At 45.3% G+C, this 23,571-nt stretch overlaps 2 protein-coding genes across 2 annotated transcripts in view; one reads left to right on the top strand and one right to left on the bottom strand.

The window, feature by feature from the left end:
- Positions 1–682: 682 nt before the first annotated feature.
- LOC308314756 (extracellular calcium-sensing receptor-like) lies at positions 683–9,925 on the top strand (the record flags this gene model as incomplete). The annotated part of the gene is made up of 8 exons (XM_080762428.1): positions 683–792; positions 1,870–2,143; positions 2,884–2,970; positions 4,222–4,491; positions 6,906–7,181; positions 7,301–7,528; positions 8,048–8,171; positions 9,006–9,925. The coding sequence occupies 8 exons, from the start codon at positions 683–685 to the stop codon at positions 9,923–9,925; spliced, it is 2,289 nt and encodes a 762-aa protein (XP_080618554.1).
- A 10,335-nt stretch (positions 9,926–20,260) lies between these two features.
- LOC308319123 (limbic system-associated membrane protein-like) overlaps positions 20,261–23,571 on the bottom strand; it is a 214,852-nt gene continuing 211,541 nt past the window's right edge. The window contains exons 7-8 of the mRNA XM_080768984.1: positions 21,662–21,810; positions 20,261–20,388 (exon numbers count right to left, since the gene is read on the bottom strand). Coding sequence (XP_080625110.1) covers positions 20,279–20,388; positions 21,662–21,810 — 259 coding nt within the window. The 3' untranslated portion in view covers positions 20,261–20,278. The remainder of the gene's footprint in view (positions 20,389–21,661; positions 21,811–23,571) is intronic.

Genomic DNA, 23,571 nt, shown 5'->3' on the forward strand with positions numbered 1-23,571 from the left:
GCCTAGAACCGGCACTGCATACCGGTTGTTAAGTCAAACCCCAATTCCACTCCAAATGACAGGTAAGGAAACAACTCCAAGATCCAACTCAAAGTCAACTTTTATTTTCGCACAGTTGCTTTTGCTGACTGGTTGGTTCTTCAATTAGGTTGAAAACCTCCGAAAACAAGGAAACAAGGTTTTAACAACAATGCCAAACAATAAACATATCTTTTCAAAACAAATAAGTTATCTTTTTAATACATGCTTGATTTTAAACATTAAATATATTTTTTTTAAATAATCAAACGTCTTCTAAACAATGTGTTTTAACAATAAAGTGTTTTTACACAATAAATGCCAAATTTAATTTAATATAAAAAAATATACTGGTAATTATTAAAGTGTTGCTAATGTATATGTTAAGCCCTGCCTCAACTTCTGTCTCAGATGACAGATTACGTAATGCCTGTGAGGTGGCGCCATAGGGTGGCACAGGGGATGACTGCACTGTGTATAAAACCTAACAACTGGACAATGGATTTAGAGAGAAGGGTGTTAGACAGAGGAGGACATGTTAGTCATGAGGGCTTCTCTAGACATGCACCTGTTTTCATCCTTGATATTGTTCTCTTCCTTCTCTCCTTTCTCCTCTTCATCGTCCTCTTTCTGTGAGTTACAGGCAGCGTTTAAACTCAACAGAATGTACAGGCCCGGGGACTTGGTTCTCGGTGGCCTGTTTGAGATCCACCTCTCCTCTGTGTTCCCTGGTCTGTTTTTCACCTCCGAGCAGCAGGAGCCCACTTGCTATGGGTGAGCAGTCTGAGCACCACACAATACAACAGCAAGCAAGGGCGCTTGTTTTTATGTACTAGAGCAGCAGCGGTGCCCACACTTTTTTGACTTGAGAGCTACTTTCAAAATGACTGGCTCGACAATATCTACTGTACCTATACCGAAAAGAAAATATTATACCATTTCTGAAAATAGTTTAAATATGGAATAGCATTGTTACATAATAAGACAAATGCACTTGGAGTTGGAATGGAGAAATGGAATAGAATAGGTAGGTAGTTTTTTGTATTTAATCTGTGTAATGTGAGGTTTGTGCACAGCAACACTCTTGAAAACGAAATATTGCAAGTCACCTTAATTCAAGTGGCAGGTGCCAAAAATATGTTTTTTATACTTTCTTTCATGTCATGTGATCTACCTGCACAGCCCTTGTGAGCTGCTGGTAGATCACGCTCTACCTTTTGGGCACCGCTGTTAACTAGAGGTACCCCATAGGAGTTGTTGATGTTGCGTTGTGTGTGTTCTACAAACAAGCATGTTTTCTATCAAGAGTGTGACTGCGGACCAGGCCTCTTCACAGAGACCACAACCATGGACTGCTACCATATTATCTCTGCTGTCGGGAAGAAATCTTACAGGAAATTATTATTTCCTCCCCTATCTATTGTTTTATTTATTGTATACATTATTATTGCTATTGCTACTGCTTGTATGGCTGTTTCTCTCTCCCTGTCTCTCCTTCTCTTTCTCTTACTTTCCCCCGACACGGTCGAGGCAGACCCCTTTTGGTGTTAGCATTATGTTATGCTTTAGCTATTGAAAAATATCTTTCAAAAATAGCAGATCTACAAGCTCATAGCGTGCCACCGAGTGGCGCGCTACGAGCTTGTAGATCTGCTATTTTTTCAAAAATCGAAGAAGGACTGACATAGAAACATAGCTTTTTCAGAAAACTGTCAGGATTTACAAGACATTTTTAGAATCTGATCTCAGGTCAAAATGGGTTAAGTGTCTTGAGACAACCTTGTTGTGATTTGACACTTTATACAAACAGTGGCATTTTGTGTTTGTTAGTTTCAACATTGACGCGTTCAGGATGGCCCAAACCATGGCCTTTGCCGTGGCAGAGATCAACCTTTCGCCCAGCCTGCTCCCCCGTGTCACTCTGGGGTACAGTTTCTACGACACCTGTGCCGTGCTGGGAGTCGGATTCCGTGCAGCGTTGTCATTGGTCAGCGGGCGAGAGGAGCAGGTTCATGTGGATGAGAGCTGCGTCGGCTCTCCTCCGGTGCTCGGAATTGTGGGCGACGGCTCCTCAGCTCATAACATCGCCATATCCAGTGTGTTAGGTTTGTACAGAGTGCCCCAGGTGAGTCCTCAGCTCATAACATCGCCATATCCAGTGTGTTAGGTTTGTACAGAGTGCCTCAGGTGAGTCCTCAGCTCATAACATCGCCATATCCAGTGTGTTAGGTTTGTACAGAGTGCCCCAGGTGAGTTTGAACTTTGAAGTTAACCCCCTTTTTGAGTGAACTCTAGCACCTCCTACACAGGGCTGGACTGGGACAAAAATTCGGCCCCGGTCAGTTTCGCGTGAACTTAGGCCCAGACGGGCCCACCCACCACAACCAGCGCGCAGATAGCAGAAACTCTACCGCCCCGCTCCGTCGCGGCACACACAAACAAACAAGCCCCTAATAATACCACCACTTTTACAGAACAACATGTAAATGATACAAACCAACAGACAACTACACAGTGTCTGAGCAAATAGATGATCAAATGAGGCATATTTTCATAAGGTCAGAGCACAATGCATCTGTGTTCGAAATGTGATTCACCTCACAGGTGAATCAACACTCACAGGATGTCAGTGACTGTGTGAGACCTGAGAGTACAAATCCCAAGGCCTTGAGTCAGGCTGGTCTCGTGGTCACATATAATGTTCTTTGTACAGTACATTACTGGGGTTGGGGAGTAAGCTATGTATTAGCTAATGCATTGCATACATAGTCTATGTGCTCCTGTCTGTTTCAGATAAGCTACTATGCCATGTGCTCCTGTCTGTTTCAGATAAGCTACTATGCCATGTGCTCCTGTCTGTTTCAGATAAGCTACTATGCCATGTGCTCCTGTCTGAGTGACCGGAACCAACACCCTTCCTTCTTCAGAACCGTCATAAGTAACACCATCCAGGTGAACCTCTGAGTACTAGTGTTCCACACACTTGACCAATACCCCCCTCTAGTGAGTGTAATGCATATTGCACCTCTTGTTTTGATTGTGTGTACTACTGTCTGCTGGAGGTCCACTCGATCTGTTGACTGCATCAAAAGTTAATTAGTAGACAGACAGACAGACAGACAAGACAGACAGACAAGACAAGACAGACATTGATACCACAGGGAACGTTCGGTTGAAAAAAGGCCTAGCATTTGAATAATGTAGTTTAAGCACTTATGTAACCTGGCAAATAGGGCACAGGACACAGACATATATTGGGGTACTTTACTTCCCAAGAAGTTGGTGTTGGTGTATCTTATTTGTGTAAAGAATGCCACAGTTTGGCAAATATAGCATGCAAGCCTGTAACATAAAATAAATCTAAACAAAATACGGTAGTCACAAACAGGAGACGAACATAACCATATGACTAGACAAGCCAGTTTGAGTGTTTTGGTGGCACTTAAACCAAGAACAAATATTCTTAAATCTTCTACAGAGCAGTAATAGGTTGGAATGCACTACCAAAGTGTATAACCAATACAAATACAAATTTCATCTTTAAAATAAAGTTAAAAGAACACCTTAATATGTAAATCATACTGCAGTAACCCTGGGAAAATAATAATTCAAATGTATAATGTGTTGAAAGTGATTTTTTTGCTATGTTTGTCTTTGTTTTTTATTTCTCCTATGTTTTTTTATTTTATTTTTTATTTTACTATGTTTTATTTTGAGTTAGTGTTTGTAAACAATTGTAAGTATTGCCTTTGTTAAATGTTAAATGTTTGTCTGTGTCGGACCCCCCAGGAAGACTAGCTTTTGTCAAGGCAAAAGCTAATGGGGATCCTTATAAACAATAAACAAACAGTGTATGAGGAACGGCCAACTCACACACACTGAGCAAACACTGGTCAGAGTGGTCTCCCAAGCTTCACCCCTTTCCAAGACAGTACAAAGACACAGAAACTCAACCAAGTTGATATAATTACCAGTTCAGCTTTCACCTCTTGTTTACAATCATCAAGATCTTCTCAAAGAAACCCCACAAACACAGACAGGTTGCTTCTTATTATTCAAGACGTTTTGTTGACCCCAGAACATGGCACTCCGAGTCCTAAAGTGACAGTGCCACCTGGTGGAATGACATAGAACTACAGGCATATCATGCCACTGGGCTACACATAATATTATACACCTCCATTCCTTTATGCCACCATGCAGGTGCGAGCCATGCTCCAGATCATGAGGCGGTTCGGTTGGACCTGGGCAGGACTGCTGTACAGTGACGACGCGTACGGCCACGACGCCGCCCAGATCCTCCAGTCGGAGCTGGCCCGGTCCGGTTGGGGCTGCCTGGCGTACGTGGAGGTTCTGCCGTGGGCCAGCGACCCGGCGGACCTGCGGAGGATCGTCTCCGTGATGAAGGCGTCCACGGCCCGCGTGGTCGTTGTCATTGAATATGGCATCCGTACGGTTAAACTCATGGACGAGGTGGGGGGTTCTGATCTATGCTCGTTTAGCAGTGGCGTAGAGTAACTATGGGTACATTTACTTAAGTACAATTTTGAGGTATTTGTACTTTGCTTGAGTATTTCTAACTTCTAGTAAGTAAGTAAGTATAAGTAAAGTTTATTTTTAGAGCACCTTTCACAGACAATTACAGTCACAAAGTGCTTTAACAACATTTCAATTAAGAGTCAAAAATAAAGCAATCAACATTTAACCAGGCCGGCTATGGAAAGGCCTGTTTAAAAAGATGAGTTTTCAACAGTCCTTTGAAAATGTCCACAGACATTACAGTACTTTACTTCTACTCCACTACATCTCAGATCTCAAATATTGTACTTTTACTACTACCACTACATTGATTTGAAAATGTAGTTACTTTTTATTAGTAGCCTATTGCAAAACTTACAGTAACCACTTCAGCTATTTTTATACTATATTTCTGCCATTTGAAAATAGCCATTCTACAACCTCACAATTGGTTGCAATGCGACGCATTGTGAACTTGTAGATCTGCTATTGTTAGACGATTTTTAGACATTTTAAAACTTGGGAAAAATGGGATTCTGCAAAATGAGTACGATGGCAATACTTATGTACTCAAGTACATTTTTTATTCCGGACTTCTAACAGAGTTTTTCTATGTATTGATACTTTTACTTAGGTAAAACATTTGAGTACTTTTTCCACCACTGAAATGTAGGAACTCATCATAAGGAATCTGAAATGAGTTTAATATCGGAGCCTCATAATAGGTTGATATTTAATTGAGAGCATTTTGTTTAACCCATTCTGAACGGGAACGCATTTTGGTGTTAGCATCATGTTATGCTTTAGAGCTATTGAAAAATAGCAGACCTACAAGCTCATAGCGCGCCACCGAGTGGCACGCTACGAGCTTGTAGGTGTGCTATTTTTGAAAAATCGAAGAACGACTGACATTTTTTAGAATCTGATCTCAGGTCAGAATGGGGTTAATCAGACCAGTGTGTGTCCAGTGGAAACCTCGTATATGAATCTGATCTCAGGTCAGAATGGTTTAATTGCAAAGCAATTATTAGTAGTAGTATTATTGTTCAACACACAGGTGGTAAAGCAGAAGTTGACGGGTCTGCAGTGGATCGCTGACGTGAGCTTCATAGAACAGTCCAACCTCCAGACGCCTCACTTCATGCCATACCTGAGCACCCTGGGTATGTAGTTTGTTTGTTTATTTATTGTTTGTTTGTTTGTTTATTTGGATCCCCATTAGCTACTACCTTTAGTAGCAGCTGCTCTTCCTGGGGTCCACACATAAAATACATTACAATTACATCATAATAAATACATTGTAGGTCTGTATTGTAAGACTGTAAGAAAAACAGTAAAAATAATAATATATACAACTAAATATAACATCGCAACCATGAATACAATTTCAGTTTGAGTATAGCCTACCGTTACAGTATGAACGTATTTAAACAGTGTTCAATGACCATCATCAGAAGCAAGTGACATGAGGTATTTCTTTAACTTATTTTTAAAGTCTGATTTACTTGTTGCCGTTCTGATTTGTGATGGAAGGTATTGCAGTCCGTCGCGGAGAGATACCTGGCCTGAGGGACTTTCTGTTGGAAGTACATCCTGACAATGACCTTGAACACAGCCATGAAAACATCATAGTGAGTATTATAGAATCATAAAACACGGGACGTGATGTTAAGACTGTCCATTGTGCCAATAGATGGTGTGGGCTCACATGAGATTTGCCTTGATGTTAAGAGTGGCATTAGGAGGTGTATTTCTTAACTAGGGGGTGTTTCGGCCTTCCAACACTATATACACCCTCATCAAAGGTGGCCAGCTAAAGGGTGATCAAGCCTTAGCTTGTGTCCCATGCCCAATCATTGAGATTTGCCTCCCACGGGACTATGCAAGGCAGGGGCGTCCTCTTCCCTGAGCCAGCCATACAGCTGACCGCATACCTCATATGCCCTCATGTTTGAGGGGTTTGAATGTAGTTCTCAGTTGTGTGTGTGTGTGTGTGTGGGGGGGGGGGGGGGGTCATGTTCTTGTACACGGTCATCTTTATTATTACATCTTTTTGTGCAGGTATATAATATAAGAGTAAAGAGAAAATAGTTTGGCTCCTTTGCAAAAGTCACGGTTTGGTTCCATACGATATTTTGCGGTCATATGGTTCGATACTTTTTTAGTTTATGGCAAAAAAAATGATGATTCTGTTCATCATAAGTCTTGGTTGGAGTGAAGGTCACATGATCCGCTGATGCGTTTGGATGTCTGCGAGATCAATATTTAGCATTTAAGATGTGACTTTTCATTCTGATAATCTGTTTTCAAATCATTCACAAGGTATAGGCTATTATATTTATGTTTAATTCCTCCGTGTGTTTCTTCAGGTGAAGCAGTTTTGGGAGAACACGTTCCAGTGTAAATTTGCGCCCCTTCCACCAGAGTGGGTGATAAATGGTGGAAAGGTGTGCAGTGGCACGGAGGACCTGGGAGCAGCAGAAAGCACCCTGCTGGACGTGTCCAACCTCAGGCCAGAGTATAACGTCTACAAGGCTGTGTACGCTGTGGCCCACGCCCTCCACGACATGCTGCTGTGTGAGCCGGGCAGAGGGCCGTTCGTTGGGCACAGCTGTGGCAGTTTGCAGACAATACAGCCATGGCAGGTGTTATATTAATAAAACAGTTCACTATGATGTAAATGGAATGACCGTCTTAGTGGTTGGAAAGGCAGTACAGAGGCTACACTGTAGTTTATTTCTTTCTTCCTCGTGGCCATTTTCAGCTAGTGTATTACCTGGAAAAGATCAACTTCACCACATCATTTGGTGATCAAGTGTTATTTGACAAGAACAGCGACGCTTTACCAATCTGTGATGTCATGAACTGGGCGTGGCTCCCTGACGGAGGCACAGAGGTCCGGAACGTAGGCGTGTTCAAGACGTCGGCCTCTGCCGGTGAAGAGCTCGTCCTCCATGAAGACAGAATCTTCTGGAACTTTGAAACCAAAAAGGTCACTCACTCACTTGGGCTTTCTAAAATAACGTGGATGTGCATGTAATTTATTCTAGACCAGGGGTGGGCAACTTTGACGATGGAGAGGGCCACTATATTTCCACACTCACTCCCTAGGGCCATATATTACTGTCGTAGCAAAAATAGCTGATCTACAAGCTCAAAACGCGTCGCGCTGCGACACGTTTTGAGCTTGTAGATCAGCAATTTTTGCTATATTCAAATTGAAATCTTGAATTTTTGCTATTTTTGGAATCCTTTATGTAATTTTAAATGCATTTAATTATACTTGGGTTGAAGCAATGAGCTACTAAGACTACTACTTTAGACTGAAGTAATAAAAGCGGGTCATGTTTGCATGTTGTTGAATAGTAACAGCTGAAACCAATATATCAGTATTCTGATATTAACCTGAGGGCCACATTATGTGAAGGTGGTGGCCGCATGTGGCCCCCGGGCCGCCAGTTGCCCACCCCTGTTCTAGACCAAACGTGATCATTGCTCCTGTTCTCTGCAGCCTCCTCGGTCCGTGTGCAGCGAGAGATGTTCTCCTGGAACCCGCGTGGCCAGAAGGAAAGGAGAACCGGTCTGCTGCTACGACTGCATCGCCTGTTCTGAGGGAGAGATCAGCAATGAGACTGGTATAGGTTTACATCATCAGAATCAGAAGACTTTATTGCCATTACATGTAAACATGTTAGGAATTTGCTTTGGTGGACAGCAGAGTGCAGTTTACAACATTAGGACAAGTGCAAAACAGGACAAGACAGTGCAAAAACAACATAGTGAATACATAAATATAAAGTGCAGAGAGTTCAAGTGACCAGTCCATTCCACTCTGAGTGGGGGTGGAGGGAGGATAAAGGGGGGTCAGGGGATCAGGGGGGGACACCAGCAACGTTGAGGAGCCGGATAGCCATGGGGAAGAAACTGTTTGAATGTCGGGCCTTCGTAGTCTTTAGGGACCGCAACCTCCTGCCTGAGGGAAGCGGGGCAAAAAGACTGTGGCTATGTGGTTATGTAGCTATATGTACAGTAAGTAGGTTATCGTTAGGGTGATACTGTACTTGTCTGTCCCTTTTTTTTGTCAAATATGTTTTTATTGAACAGATTATAAATTGTTAAACATTATGATATGAAATACTTTTTTTTTATGAAACAAAATGAAAGACAAAAAAGAGAAATAAATCCCTTAACCCTCTCCCACCCATACTGCTCAGTGACACTGCATACTGTAGAATAAGACGATAGAAAGCTCATGGAAAACATCTGAAAAGAAAATGGCGTACAGTCAACCATATCAATGGTATCCTGTCTATTAATCGTTTCTACTCAGGTATTGGACAATAAGGGAGCAGACAAACCTTATCAATGGAATAGGGAGCGGATTTCCAAAATTCAATGTTGTTTTTTAGTTTCGCCAGCAGAGGGGGGTATAGGTGTCTGTCCCTTTAACCCGAATCTCTTTCCTATAGACTCCACAGAGTGCACCAGTTGTCCAGAGGACTTCTGGTCCAGTCCCCAGCGTGAGCGCTGTGTCCCAAAGAGCGTGGAGTTCCTCTCCTACCACGAGGCCCTGGGCATCTCCCTGACGACCGTCTCCCTGTTGGGCACACTGATGTGTGCCGTCGTCCTGGGAGTCTTCGTCCGTCACCGGGACACGCCCATGGTGCGCGCCAACAACTCGGAACTCAGCTTCCAACTTCTGCTGTCACTCAAACTCTGTTTCTTGTGCTCCCTCCTGTTCATCGGCCGTCCCAGACTCTGGACGTGTCAGCTGAGGCACGCGGCGTTCGGGATCAGCTTCGTGCTGTGCGTCTCGTGTATCCTGGTGAAGACCATGGTGGTGTTGGCCGCGTTCAAAGCCTCCAAGCCCGGCGGTGCAGCAGCAGACGTCATGAAGTTCTTCGGTGCCGTTCAGCAGAGAGGAACGGTTCTCGCTCTCACTTCCGTTCAGGTTGCGATCTGCGTAGGCTGGCTCGTGTCTGCCTCGCCGACTCCTCATAAAAACGTCCAATACCACAGCGATAAGATCGTCTACGAGTGTGATGTGGGATCAACGGTTGGGTTTGCAGCGTTACTGGGTTATATCGGTTTACTGGCACTCCTCAGCTTCGTCCTGGCGTTCATGGCGAGGAATCTCCCGGATAACTTCAACGAGGCCAAGTTCATCACGTTCAGCATGTTGATCTTCTGTGCGGTGTGGATCGCGTTCATCCCGGCGTATATCAGCTCTCCAGGCAAATATGCAGACGTGGTCGAGGTCTTTGCTATCTTAGCATCTAGTTTTGGCCTTTTGGTGCCGCTGTTCGGACCAAAGTGTTATTTAATGCTTTGGAAACCCGAGAGAAACACTAAGAAGTCCATCATGGGTCGCGGTTCCACCAAGACGTAGAACCAGAAATGAAACGATATAACGTGTGTATTTTTTATTACAATATGATTCATGAATATGGATATATTTAATTGCTTAATATCACCGAAAAATAGATGCCGTTTTCTACCAGATTAAACTGAATCCAGTCAGAGACTGGATTTCTATCGTAAAGAAAGATGGTCCCTTAAAAGACTCATTTTGATCATTTTAGACTATATACACAATAAATAATTGCACAAGGTATGTGTAAGAGGCAAACTGTGTAGTCCTATATAGGTTTAACATTGTCACTCTTTAGCTATTGTCTAACAGCATTATTTGTGAATGGGTTAATTAAATGTGCTTTGGGTGATGTTGCCATGGTCAAGAAAACACGTTGAGAACCCCTTGGAGTAGACTAACGGAGGATCCTTAATAAACTATTAACTTAAAAAATAAAACTATACCAACCAACGTGAACTTGTCGGCCATCCATGTAGAATGTATATTTTTCCTAAAGCATGTCATCAACTGTGGGCCCAACTCTTAACCCATTCTGACCTGGCACCCATTTTGGTGTTAGCATCATGTTATGCTTTAGCTATTGAAAAACAGCAGATCTACAAGCTCATAGCGCGCCACCGAGTGGCGCGCTACGAGCTTGTAGGTCTGCTATTTTTGAAAAATCGAAGAACGACTGACATTTTTAGAATCTGATCTCAGGTCAGAATGGGTTAATCAGATCCAGTGTGTGTCCAGTGGAAACCTCGTATGAATCTGATCTCAGGTCAGAATGGGTTAAGTTCTCTGGTTGCTAAACCCTCCCATAACCTTGCTTCTCAGTTCTCCCTTAATTGGCACTGTACACTTCTTGCCAACAGTTGGTCAGCTAGAAAAATGTGTAACTATGAAGCTATAGGCAATGAGTTCCCTCTCACTATTCAATAGTGGATAGAAAGGCTCATTAGGAGGGAATTTCATATTCCAACTAGTGCAAAACTGCCAGCCTCTGTGTGCTATAACGTGTTGGAAATTTTGCTGTCACATCAAAAGATTCTGTGAAAGAATATCTGTTTAGGTTTCAGCTTTCAATGCATATTCTGTAGGTTATTAAGAAGACCATTTACTCTATGATGCATCGTTGCATACTGTAGGTATCAACTAGCCGCAATTTGCAACTCTAGATTTTTTTACAATTGGTTGAATTAAGAATTTAGAAAGTAGCTCATAACTTTTTTTATGGGGACTTTTATGATAAACAAGCGACACCAGATTGAAAGAGGATAATTCAAGCTTGTGTCACGGACACTCCTTTTGAGTGACTTAAGTTGACACCGCCGAAAAGTAGTCATAGCTTCTCACATTAAAGGGATAGTTCACACAAAAAAACAAAAATAAACTTATTTTCCATCAATCGATCACCCACCCCTAATGGGGGTGCAGGTCTTTTTTTCGACAGCATATTGATCCGAAACCTCAATCCTAACCTAACCCTAACCGCACAAGCACGGGAGCAGCGCATGTCGGACCATCGCTTTTTCGCATCGCAGCGAATGTCCCCCCCGCTGCGGATCGGATCGTTGCCCCGTCGGGTAGAATGCTGTCGGAAAAAAGGCCGCCTCCCCCCCCTAATGAAGCCTTGAATTGACGGAGATGTGATCCTAACCGGATGCACTGCTTTTCATACACTTAGTAATTAGACTCCCGTCATGAATTTTAAGACAAGCCAGAATAAAGAGGAGTGATTTTATTGAAAATTACAAATAGGTCTTAATGTGGATGCACATTTACATTTGGAATAATTATGGTACATCGGTATTGGCAGGATCTGCAGGTAGGCGATATAATAGCAAAAACTAAACAGCTGGGTGTAGTTGTGCAGTTTTTATTTATGTGTTATTTATTTATTTATGTTTTTTTTTTTTCTTTTTGTGTTTTATAATCCCGTAAAGGATACTGTTAAGGGATTATGGTAATAATCCCGTAGATAAGGGATTACAAAATAAGGGGCCCGGGGTCTTCTTTATGACAAGACACACAAAAGTAAAAATGCATTCATTCATGTATTCATTCAGACACACCACTCTTAACCCATTCTGAACGGGAACCCATTTTGGTGGTTAGCATCATGCTATGCTTTAGCTATTGAAAAATAGCAGATCTACAAGCTCATAGCGCGCCACCGAGTGGCGCGCTGCGAGTTTGTATAGGTCTGCTATTTTTGAAAAATCGAAGAACGACTGACATAAAAGACATTTTTTCTGATCTCAGGTCAGAATGAAAACTGTCAGGAATGGATGTAGAAGACATTTTTAGAATCTGATCTCAGGTCAGTCAGAATGAAAACTGTCAGGATGTAGATTAAAGACATTTTTAGAATCTGATCTCAGGTCAGAATGGGTTAACATGTTAGCCCTATTGTTATTATTATATACATCAGACTGATAGTGGGAATAACAGATGCAGAAGATCAACGTGTCTCACTGTGACGAGTTCGTACTGTACATTTTGTGCAACATCTTTGTAGGTTAAAAGGCCCCCTGTGGTCTCTGTGGGAAGGGGGGGGGGGGGGGGGGGGGAGGACCACAGGTTGGGGAACACAGCCCTACTACAGTAGCCCGGCTAATCAGCCAGATGCAAGTCTGCTGTTACAGTAACTTACAGCCCTCTACAGCAACAGCAACAATGATTTAGGCCTGACTCACACCTTCACAACAGACTGATGTATAGCTGATGCATGAGACTTGTTGACTGATGCAAGCTCGCAATGCGTTTCCAATGGGAGTCACATGGTTTGACACAACATTGTTGTTGTATGAGGGGGAGGGGGGGGGGGGCAGTCAAAACACAGCCGAAGACAACAAAAATGTTGTGTCAAACCATGTGACTTCCATTGGAAATGCATTGACAATTACCCTTTGTTTACATGTAGCATGTATCTAGCATGCATCAATGTTGCATGCTAGATTGAAAGGTGTGAGTGAGGCCTTACGGCCGAGCTACAGCAGGCAATTTTGTGCGTATGCGTTTACTGCGCGCGTACAGTGCGTTTGGATAGGACCAATATATGTCAATGATACCAGCTACACCAGACGCACAGATACCGCGGGCCATCCTACGCGTGCACTAAAAATAGGATCGGTTCAAATTTTTTTACGTGCGTATAATGCCCCCATGCTCGCGTATCTATATATCCTCCCGGAAGGTCCCGCACAAATCCACCGCGCGTCTGACAGATCGATGTAGCCATGGCATTAGGCTTACGCACGCACGGTCCGTGCGTTTAGAGTAAACGCAGGAGAAAAGCCTGGTGTAGCTTTAGGCCGTTAGGCGCCCTGCAGAAAACAAGAACAATGATAGTGGATATGTATTTGATGGCAATATACCTTTCCTTTGTTGTATCTGTGTTAACTTCAGTGTTTGACAGTATGTAGGCCAAAACATAAAATAAATATTTAAAATAAATAAAATAAAACATGTAATATGTCATAGTATTATTGATCCAAGCATACCATCTAAGTTACAAATAACATATTTGTAACAGTAGGCGGTTGTCACAAGATCTATACGAGCTATCAACACATAAAATATCTACCAGGTTGTTAACCCATTCTGACCTGAGATCAGATTCATACGAGGTTTCCACGGGACACACACTGGTCTGATGAACCCATTCTGACCTGAGATCAGATTCTAAAAATGTCAGTCGCTCTTCGATTTTTCAAAAATAGCAGACCTACAAGCTCATAGCGCGCCACTCGGTGGCGCGCTACGAGCTTGTAGATCTGCTATTTTTCAATAGCTAAAGCATAACATGATGCCAACACCAAAATGGGTTCCCGGTCAGAATGGGTTAAGCAACAGACACAACCGGTTAATGAACCGGAAGTGAAACGTGTGCCTGACATCCGCATCAACAAATTTAGAAAACTGCATTTATTCTTTTCCCAGGTTTGCGTTTTTTTTTGGTCAAAACAAGCTTTATCCAACAGGCCAGAACTAAACCGATGATCGAAGGTTTACAAAATGTATTTTACAGCTTTACACTTTACACAGTATTGGTTTACATCTGGTTCACGTTGTGGGTCATATATGGGCCTTCAAAATAAGGGTCTTCACTGAAAAACACTGGCAGTGGCGGAATAATGAATCGATTAATAACTGGCAGTTAATGTGTTTTAACAGTTTGACTCCATAAAACTGCGTAACCTGCATTTTAATCAAATACTCTACGCTGCCGAGATTGTTGTTTTATTACCTTTAAGATCATACACTGAATTATTTGGGCTTTTGATCCGTGAAAATCCGGCGAAAAAAAGGTTCCTCCGTTTGTTATGAACGATCGCACCAACCCGCCATCTTGGTGCGCCGCAAGACCGCCCCCCACAAGACCCTCCTCCATGAGGCGTTGTAGTCCGTTCATTTGCATTGGCCTCAATTTCCCAGAAGCCCTAGCAGCACCACAGCATGTGTTGATTTACGGTTTCATAACATGAAGGTCTCGCTACCAGCTCCTCGGTAGTTTCTTTTTAATTATTACAATACGGCGGATTAAACACAAGGCGGGAATGTCGTAGTAAGCGCCTGGGTGGACTACACATGCTTTTGAGATGTTCAAGTGGGCCTCGATCCCAAAAGGTTGTTCCTAATAATGTCTTCAGCTCTTCAAGATACAGGATGATTATATGAGAGTTTGTTTTTTAAGAGAGTTTGTTTTGGGGCTTTTATGCCTTTTTTTCCTATAGGACAGCAGAGTGACGGGAAATGGAATGGAATGGAAATTGCGCAGCAAAGGTTGTCGGGGCGCCTCCCTAGGGAGGTCCTCGACGCACGTCCCACTGGGAGGAGACCCCCGGGGCAGACCAAGGATCACGTCCCACTGGGAGGAGACCATCTGGTTAGGATGCCTCTCGGGCGCCTCCCTAGGGAGGTCCTCGACGCATGTCCCACTGGGAGGAGACCCCGGGGCAGACCAAGGATCACGTCCCACTGGGAGGAGACCCCCGGGGCAGACCAAGGATCACGTCCCACTGGGAGGAGACCCCCGGGGCAGACCAAGGATCACGTCCCACTGGGAGGAGACCACGGGGCAGACCAAGGCGCAGTTGGACTCACTGGCCTTGGAACGTCTCGGAATCCCCCAGGAGGAAGTCACTAATGTTGCTCTGGAGAGGGAAGTCTGGAGCTCTCTGGTGGAGCTGTTGCCCCCGCGACCCGACTACAGACAAGCGGTTGAAGATGGATGGAGGTTGTCGGGATCGGGACTTGAACCTGCGACACGCTGTCACCAGCAGTCCGGTCCATTTCAGAGTTCCTCCTGTGACTAGACACAGTCTGGTCCATTTCAGAGGTCCTCCTGTCACTAGACACAGTCTGGTCCATTTCAGAGGTCCTCCTCCTGTCACTAGACACAGTCTGGTCCATTTCAGAGGTCCTCCTGTCACTAGACAACAGTCTGGTCCATTTCAGAGGTCCTCCTGTCACTAGACAACAGTCCGGTCCATTTCAGAGGTCCTCCTCCTGTCACTAGACACAGTCTGGTCCATTTCAGAGGTCCTCCTGTCACTAGACAACAGTCTGGTCCATTTCAGAGGTCCTCCTGTCACTAGACACAGTCCGGTCCATTTCAGAGGTTCTCCTCCTGTCACTAGAGACAGTCTGGTCCATTTCAGAGGTCCTCCTGTCACTAGACACAGTCCGGTCCATTTCAGAGGTTCTCCTCCTGTCACTAGAGACAGTCTGGTCCATTTCAGAGTTCCTCCTGTCACTAGACACAGTCTGGTCCATTTCAGAGGTTCTCCTCCTGTCACTAGACAACAGTCCGGTCCATTTCAGAGGTTCTCCTCCTGTCACTAGACAACAGTCTGGTCCATTTCAGAGGTCCTCCTGTCACTAGACAACAGTCCGGTCCATTTCAGAGGTCCTCCTCCTGTCACTAGACACAGTCTGGTCCATTTCAGAGGTCCTCCTCCTGTCACTAGACACAGTCTGGTCCATTTCAGAGGTCCTCCTGTCACTAGACAACAGTCTGGTCCATTTCAGAGGTCCTCCTGTCACTAGACACAGTCCGGTCCATTTCAGAGGTTCTCCTCCTGTCACTAGAGACAGTCTGGTCCATTTCAGAGTTCCTCCTGTCACTAGACACAGTCTGGTCCATTTCAGAGGTTCTCCTCCTGTCACTAGACAACAGTCCGGTCCATTTCAGAGGTTCTCCTCCTGTCACTAGACACAGTCCGGTCCATTTCAGAGGTTCTCCTCCTGTCACTAGACAACAGTCTGGTCCATTTCAGAGGTCCTCCTGTCACTAGACAACAGTCCGGTCCATTTCAGAGGTTCTCCTCCTGTCACTAGACAACAGTCTGGTCCATTTCAGAGGTCCTCCTGTCACTAGACAACAGTCCGGTCCATTTCAGAGGTCCTCCTGTCACTAGACAACAGTCTGGTCCATTTCAGAGGTCCTCCTCCTGTCACTAGACACAGTCTGGTCCATTTCAGAGGTCCTCCTCCTGTCACTAGACACAGTCTGGTCCATTTCAGAGGTCCTCCTGTCACTAGACAACAGTCTGGTCCATTTCAGAGGTCCTCCTGTCACTAGACAAAGTCCGGTCCATTTCAGAGGTTCTCCTCCTGTCACTAGAGACAGTCTGGTCCATTTCAGAGTTCCTCCTGTCACTAGACACAGTCTGGTCCATTTCAGAGGTTCTCCTCCTGTCACTAGACAACAGTCCGGTCCATTTCAGAGGTTCTCCTCCTGTCACTAGACAACAGTCTGGTCCATTTCAGAGGTCCTCCTGTCACTAGACAACAGTCCGGTCCATTTCAGAGGTCCTCCTCCTGTCACTAGACACAGTCTGGTCCATTTCAGAGGTCCTCCTGTCACTAGACAACAGTCTGGTCCATTTCAGAGGTCCTCCTGTCACTAGACACAGTCCGGTCCATTTCAGAGGTTCTCCTCCTGTCACTAGAGACAGTCTGGTCCATTTCAGAGTTCCTCCTGTCACTAGACACAGTCTGGTCCATTTCAGAGGTTCTCCTCCTGTCACTAGACAACAGTCCGGTCCATTTCAGAGGTCCTCCTGTCACTAGACAACAGTCTGGTCCATTTCAGAGGTCCTCCTGTCACTAGACAACAGTCTGGTCCATTTCAGAGGTTCTCCTCCTGTCACTAGACAACAGGCCGGTCCATTTCAGAGGTCCTCCTCCTGTCACTAGACAACAGGCCGGTCCATTTCAGAGGTCCTCCTGTCACTAGACACAGTCTGGTCCATTTCAGAGGTCCTCCTCCTGTCACTAGACAACAGGCCGGTCCATTTCAGAGGTCCTCCTCCTGTGACTAGACACAGTCTGGTCCATTTCAGAGGTCCTCCTGTCACTAGACACAGTCTGGTCCATTTCAGAGGTCCTCCTCCTGTCACTAGACAACAGTCCGGTCCATTTCAGAGGTCCTCCTGTCACTAGACAACAGTCTGGTCCATTTCAGAGGTTCTCCTCCTGTCACCAGACAAGGCACGACAAAACCATTCAAACCCTGAACCCCAAAAATACAAGATTTAGCACAAACAAGAGTAACACAGAGTACACATTAAGAATAATAAAACAAGTCCTTAAAAATGAGAGTTTTTTTTGTTGTTCTTTGTCCTTTCATTATTATCATCAGTCTTTTTTTTATCTTTTCCTACTAAAATGTATCGTAGTAAATAGTCCATATTATCAACATGTAAAGCGCTGCATAAGGACGTTAGGTTTCATCTTAGCCTCGGATACCGTAGGCGGTTTGTTTAAAAAAAAAGAAGAAAAAAGCCTGTGGAAAATGATGTGGCATAAGAACGCCAACGCTTCTCTAACTCACACACACACACACACACACACACACACACACACACACACACACACACACACACACACACACACACACACACACACACACACACACACACCTCGTTCTCTCTTGGTGTCTCGCTCTATGTCTTGATTATAGGATACTCATCCCCAGCAGCACCTGTGTGTCTAATTATTATTATTATTTTTTTTTATCCCAAGATTTTGTAACCCATTTTTCACCCCCTGTGTCAATTATCTAATGTGATCCTGGGCTCTACACACCCTCCACCAACCTAGTCCCCATATATGGGGGACAAGGGGAGACCAACCTAGTCCCCATATATGGGGGACAAGGGGAGACCAACCTAGTCCCCATATATGGGGGACAAGGGGAGACCAACCTAGTCCCCATATATGGGGGACAAGGGGAGACCAACCTAGTCCCCATATATGGGGGACAAGGGGAGAGCAACGGACTTGAACTCATGCTTCCTTCATGCCTGAGTGTCCAAGTCGCTCCTTTACACCTGACAGGGGGGAGTTTTCTCTGGTTGGACGTAGCGCGTGGAAGGAACACGTTATTCCAACCAGTTCCTTTCCCCTCCATCAGGCGCCCCAGCTGGCCAGGGGGAGGCAGTTTAGAGACCAGTTCCTTTCCCCTCCATCAGGCGCCCACCGGCTGGCCAGGGGGAGGCAGTATAGAGACCAGTTCCTTTCCCCTCCATCAGGCTCCCCGGCTGGCCAGGGGGAGGCAGTATAGAGACCAGTTCCTTTCCCCTCCATCAGGCGCCCCGGCTGGCCACCAGGGGGAGGCAGTTTGATGATGCTTTGCACGCGGCTGCAACTTGTAGCATGCGGTCAAAGCGTTTCCGGGTTTTCTGGCCGACACGTCAAGTTGCAGCCGCGCGTGAGCGTCGGTTCCATCCATCAGCTATTTAAAAACCCGGAAGAGACGCCTGCTCTAGGCGGTACGTCTAGGTACACTGTCTCCCTCTGAACCAATAGGGGAGTACGTCTAGGTACACTGTCTCCCTCTGAACCAATAGGGGAGTACGTCTAGGTACACTGTCTCCCTCTGAACCAATAGGGGAGTACGTCTAGGTACACTGTCTCCCTCTGAACCAATAGGGGAGTACGTCTAGGTACACTGTCTCCCTCTGAACCAATAGGGGAGTACGTCTAGGTACAATGTCTCCCTCTGAACCAATAGGGGAGCCTCACTGTCTCCCTCTGAACCAATAGGGGTACACTGTCTCCCTCTGAACCAATAGGGGTACACTGTCTCCCTCTGAACCAATAGGGTACACTGTCTCCCTCTGAACCAATAGGGGAGCCTCGGTCCGTTTCCAGCGGTAGATCTAGGTTTCATAGCCTCGGTCCTGGTCGCAACCTAAAGGCAGAGACGGTATCGGCGGAAGTGTCGGGCCGGAACATCCGTCAGATGTATTTCGCCCAGAAGATGCGATATTTTTTTTCGACCAATCACAACACTTGTTTCATTCATTTGTAAAGTGTCAACGTCATTTCCGTGAGCGGTACTTCCGCCCCAAATCCCGCAAAAATGATACCGTCTACAGCGTAGGTCTGGTTCTGACAGTCGTAGGTCTGAATGATACGTCTACAGCGTAGGTAGCGTAGCGTAGGTCTGGCCCAGCAAGTCTGTGGGGGCCAGGGGGCCACGGGCCCCCATGAGGATTATGAAACCTATTCGTCCCTGGTTTCATCTAACCTCTCAAGCCAGACAGCTTTTCAACAATCTTCTAATACATTGTCTATGCCACGGGTGGAACCTGTCATCTGTTTGTCATTGCCATGTCATGAAAATATAATTATTGAAGTGTCTTTTAAATATATATTTTTTTAAATTTCCGTTTCTGCTAAGCAGCAAACTTTTATCCGTTTGACTAATTTGATTTACAATAGAACAAATGTGTGTGGCTGGGGGGGGGGCAGCTTGGGTGATCTGTATTTTATCTGCATCTTCAGCAATTCCATTAGTCCAGGGAAGGTACAGTTGGTGGTGGTCGTAGCGGGCATCAGGGTACGGTTGGTAAGGAAAGGAAAGGTACTATGTTTACCCAGGGTAACTGGACTAAAGGTACTATGTTTACCCTGCAGGGTAACTGGACTAAGCTCAATAACTTGTTTACAGCCAGGCCCTGCTCATAGAACATTACCACTTCAACGGTGGTAATTTTAACGTGCCGGTCCGGGGGGGATACGAACTATAGCGACCTTTCCGATATCAAGACCGCTCCGCAAACCGTTCGGCCACCGCTGCCCCGTATCGGTTGGTGGTGGTTGGTCGGAGCGGGCATCAGGTGGTCAGAGCAGGCATCCGGGTACGAAGGTACGGTTGGTGGTGGTCAGAGCGGGCATCAGGTTGGTGGTGGTGGGCATCAGAAGGTACGGTTGGTGGTGGTCAGAGCGGGCATCAGGTTGGTGGTGGTGGGCATCAGGTTGGTGGTGGTGGGCATCAGGGTGGTCGTAGCGGGCATCAGAAGGTACGGTTGGTAGTAGCGGTCGGAGCGGGCTTCGGGGACGGAGGGCGGCGGACGGAGGTGGTCAGTATTAACACTTGAAGACGCTGCAGGCGATGCAGCTGAACAGGAACAGGAACAGGAGCCACAGGGACAGAGACACAGGCGCTGAACCGCTGATGTCTCTACCTGTTCCTGGTCCTACAGAGAGAGAGAGAGAGAGAGAGAGAGAGAGAGACAGAGAGAGAGAGAGAGAGAGAGAGACAGAGAGAGGGAGAGAGAGAGAGAGACAGAGAGAGAGAGAGAGCTCAGTGGCATTGTGGTTAGAGTGTCCGCCCTGAGACTGGGAGGTCGGGGTTCGATCCCCGGCCGGGTCATACCAAAGACTCTAAATAATGGGACCCAGTGCGATTCCTGCTTAACACTCAGCATCAAGGGTTGGATTGGGGGTGGGAAGTGAGGACGCTGGTGTCGACTGTTCGCCGCTTCACCTCCCGATGTATGAATGAATGAACCATTGTAAGCGCTTTGAGTAAAGGCACGTAGTGCATAGAAAAGCGCCATAACAAATTTAAAAGAGCAAAGCAAAGCAAAGGTACTATGTTTACCCAGGGTAACTGGACTAAGGAAAGGAAAGGTACTATGTTTACCCAGGGTAACTGGACTAAGGAAAGGAAAGGTACAATGTTTACCCAGGGTAACTGGACTAAGGAAAGGAAAGGTACAATGTTTACCCAGGGTAACTGGACTAAGCTCAAGCTCTTGTTTACAGCCAGGCCCTGCTCATAGAACAGTTCAATGCCTTGCTCAAGGGCACTTCAGCGGTGGTAATTTTAACGTGCCGGTCCGGGGATACAAACTATAGCGACCTTCCGATATCAAGACCGTTCCGCAAACCGTTCGGCCACCGCTGCCCTAAGAGAGAGAGAGAGAGAGAGAGATCTTCTCTTTTCCGAGAGACAGATTTAACACCTTTTTACACTACAGATTTTGAAATGGAACACCTTTGTCCCATATTTCTCTTTTATTAATTAAAGTGTATAAGAGGAGACAGAGAGAATCGGAGCCTTTGCGCAAAATGTTGTTTCAGTTCAAGGAAGCACAATTTAGAACAATCTACCCACTAGAGAATCTTTTAAGATCCAACTAAAATAAAGGATCATGGACAATCAATCGATCATGTGAACATTTTTAAATAGGCTAAAATGTAGATTTTATGTGTCCTGCATTTTAGGTCAACACTTTATTATTGTTTTTCCGTCTTCTGTTTTACCCTTTTAGTGATGTTTATATATGTGCCCCTTTTTTAATGTTGATTGTTTTCTGTATGGGGACTACAGATGGAAACTATAGATTTCTTGCTATAGTTCTTTACACAGCATTGTATGTGTGATGTTCGTTTATATGCACTGTCCCTCCCAAATAAATTGTACTTGAGCCAAAATGTACTTGTACTTTCCACCACTAAACTTACTGTAGAGGAAGAGACTGGCATTCTGGATGCCCAGTCTGTTCGTGGCCACGCAGGTGTAGTTCCCATAATCCTCCTGGGTGACGTTGGCGAAGGTCAGCACGGAGGAGGTACCGAGCGTCTGGATGTTGATGACCTGACTGTTGGATATTCTGAAAACAGGAGAGAGAGAGAGAGAGAGAGAGAGAGAGAGAGAGAGAGAGAGAGAGAGAGAGAGAGATGTTGATGACCTGACTGTTGGATATTCTGAACAGGAGAGAGAGATGTTGATGACCTGACTGTTGGATATTCTGAAAACAGGAGAGAGAGAAGGAGAGAGAGAGAGAGAGAGAGATGTTGATGACCTGACTGTTGGATATTCTGGAGAACAGGAGAGAGAGAAGGAGAGAGAGATGTTGATGACCTGACTGTTGGATATTCTGGAGAACAGGAGAGAGAGAAGGAGAGAGAGATGTTGATGACCTGACTGTTGGATATTCTGAACAGGAGAGAGAGAAGGAGAGAGAGATGTTGATGACCTGACTGTTGGATATTCTGAAAACAGGAGAGAGAGAAGGAGAGAGAGAGAGAGAGAGATGTTGATGACCTGACTGTTGGATATTCTGGAGAACAGGAGAGAGAGAAGGAGAGAGAGATGTTGATGACCTGACTGTTGGATATTCTGGAGAACAGGAGAGAGAGAAGGAGAGAGAGATGTTGATGACCTGACTGTTGGATATTCTGAACAGGAGAGAGAGAAGGAGAGAGAGATGTTGATGACCTGACTGTTGGATATTCTGAAAACAGGAGAGAGAGAAGGAGAGAGAGATGTTGATGACCTGACTGTTGGATATTCTGAAAACAGGAGAGAGAGAAGGAGAGAGAGATGTTGATGACCTGACTGTTGGATATTCTGAACACAGGAGAGAGAAGGAGAGAGAGATGTTGATGACCTGACTGTTGGATATTCTGAACAGGAGAGAGAGAAGGAGAGAGAGATGTTGATGACCTGACTGTTGGATATTCTGAAAACAGGAGAGAGAGAAGGAGAGAGAGATGTTGATGACCTGACTGTTGGATATTCTGGACAGGAGAGAGAAGGAGAGAGAGATGTTGATGACCTGACTGTTGGATATTCTGGACAGGAGAGAGAAGGAGAGAGAGATGTTGATGACCTGACTGTTGGATATTCTGAACAGGAGAGAGAAGGAGAGAGAGAGAGATGTTGATGACCTGACTGTTGGATATTCTGGAGAACAGGAGAGAGAGAAGGAGAGAGAGATGTTGATGACCTGACTGTTGGATATTCTGGAGAACAGGAGAGAGAGAAGGAGAGAGAGATGTTGATGACCTGACTGTTGGATATTCTGAAAACAGGAGAGAGAGAAGGAGAGAGAGATGTTGATGACCTGACTGTTGGATATTCTGAACAGGAGAGAGAGAAGGAGAGAGAGATGTTGATGACCTGACTGTTGGATATTCTGAACAGGAGAGAGAGAAGGAGAGAGAGATGTTGATGACCTGACTGTTGGATATTCTGGACAGGAGAGAGAGAAGGAGAGAGAGATGTTGATGACCTGACTGTTGGATATTCTGAAAACAGGAGAGAGAGATGTTGATGACCTGACTGTTGGATATTCTGGACAGGAGAGAGAGATGTTGATGACCTGACTGTTGGATCTTCTGGACAGGAGAGAGAGAAGGAGAGAGAGATGTTGATGACCTGACTGTTGGATATTCTGGACAGGAGAGAGAGAAGGAGAGAGAGATGTTGATGACCTGACTGTTGGATATTCTGGACAGGAGAGAGAAGAGAGAGAGATGTTGATGACCTGACTGTTGGATATTCTGAACAGGAGAGAGAAGGAGAGAGAGAGATGTTGATGACCTGACTGTTGGATATTCTGGACAGGAGAGAGAGAAGGAGAGAGAGA

The sequence above is a fragment of the Protomyctophum bolini genome (genome assembly GCF_963924005.1).
Source record: "Protomyctophum bolini genome assembly, chromosome: 1".
Taxonomy (NCBI): Eukaryota; Metazoa; Chordata; class Actinopteri; order Myctophiformes; family Myctophidae; genus Protomyctophum; species Protomyctophum bolini.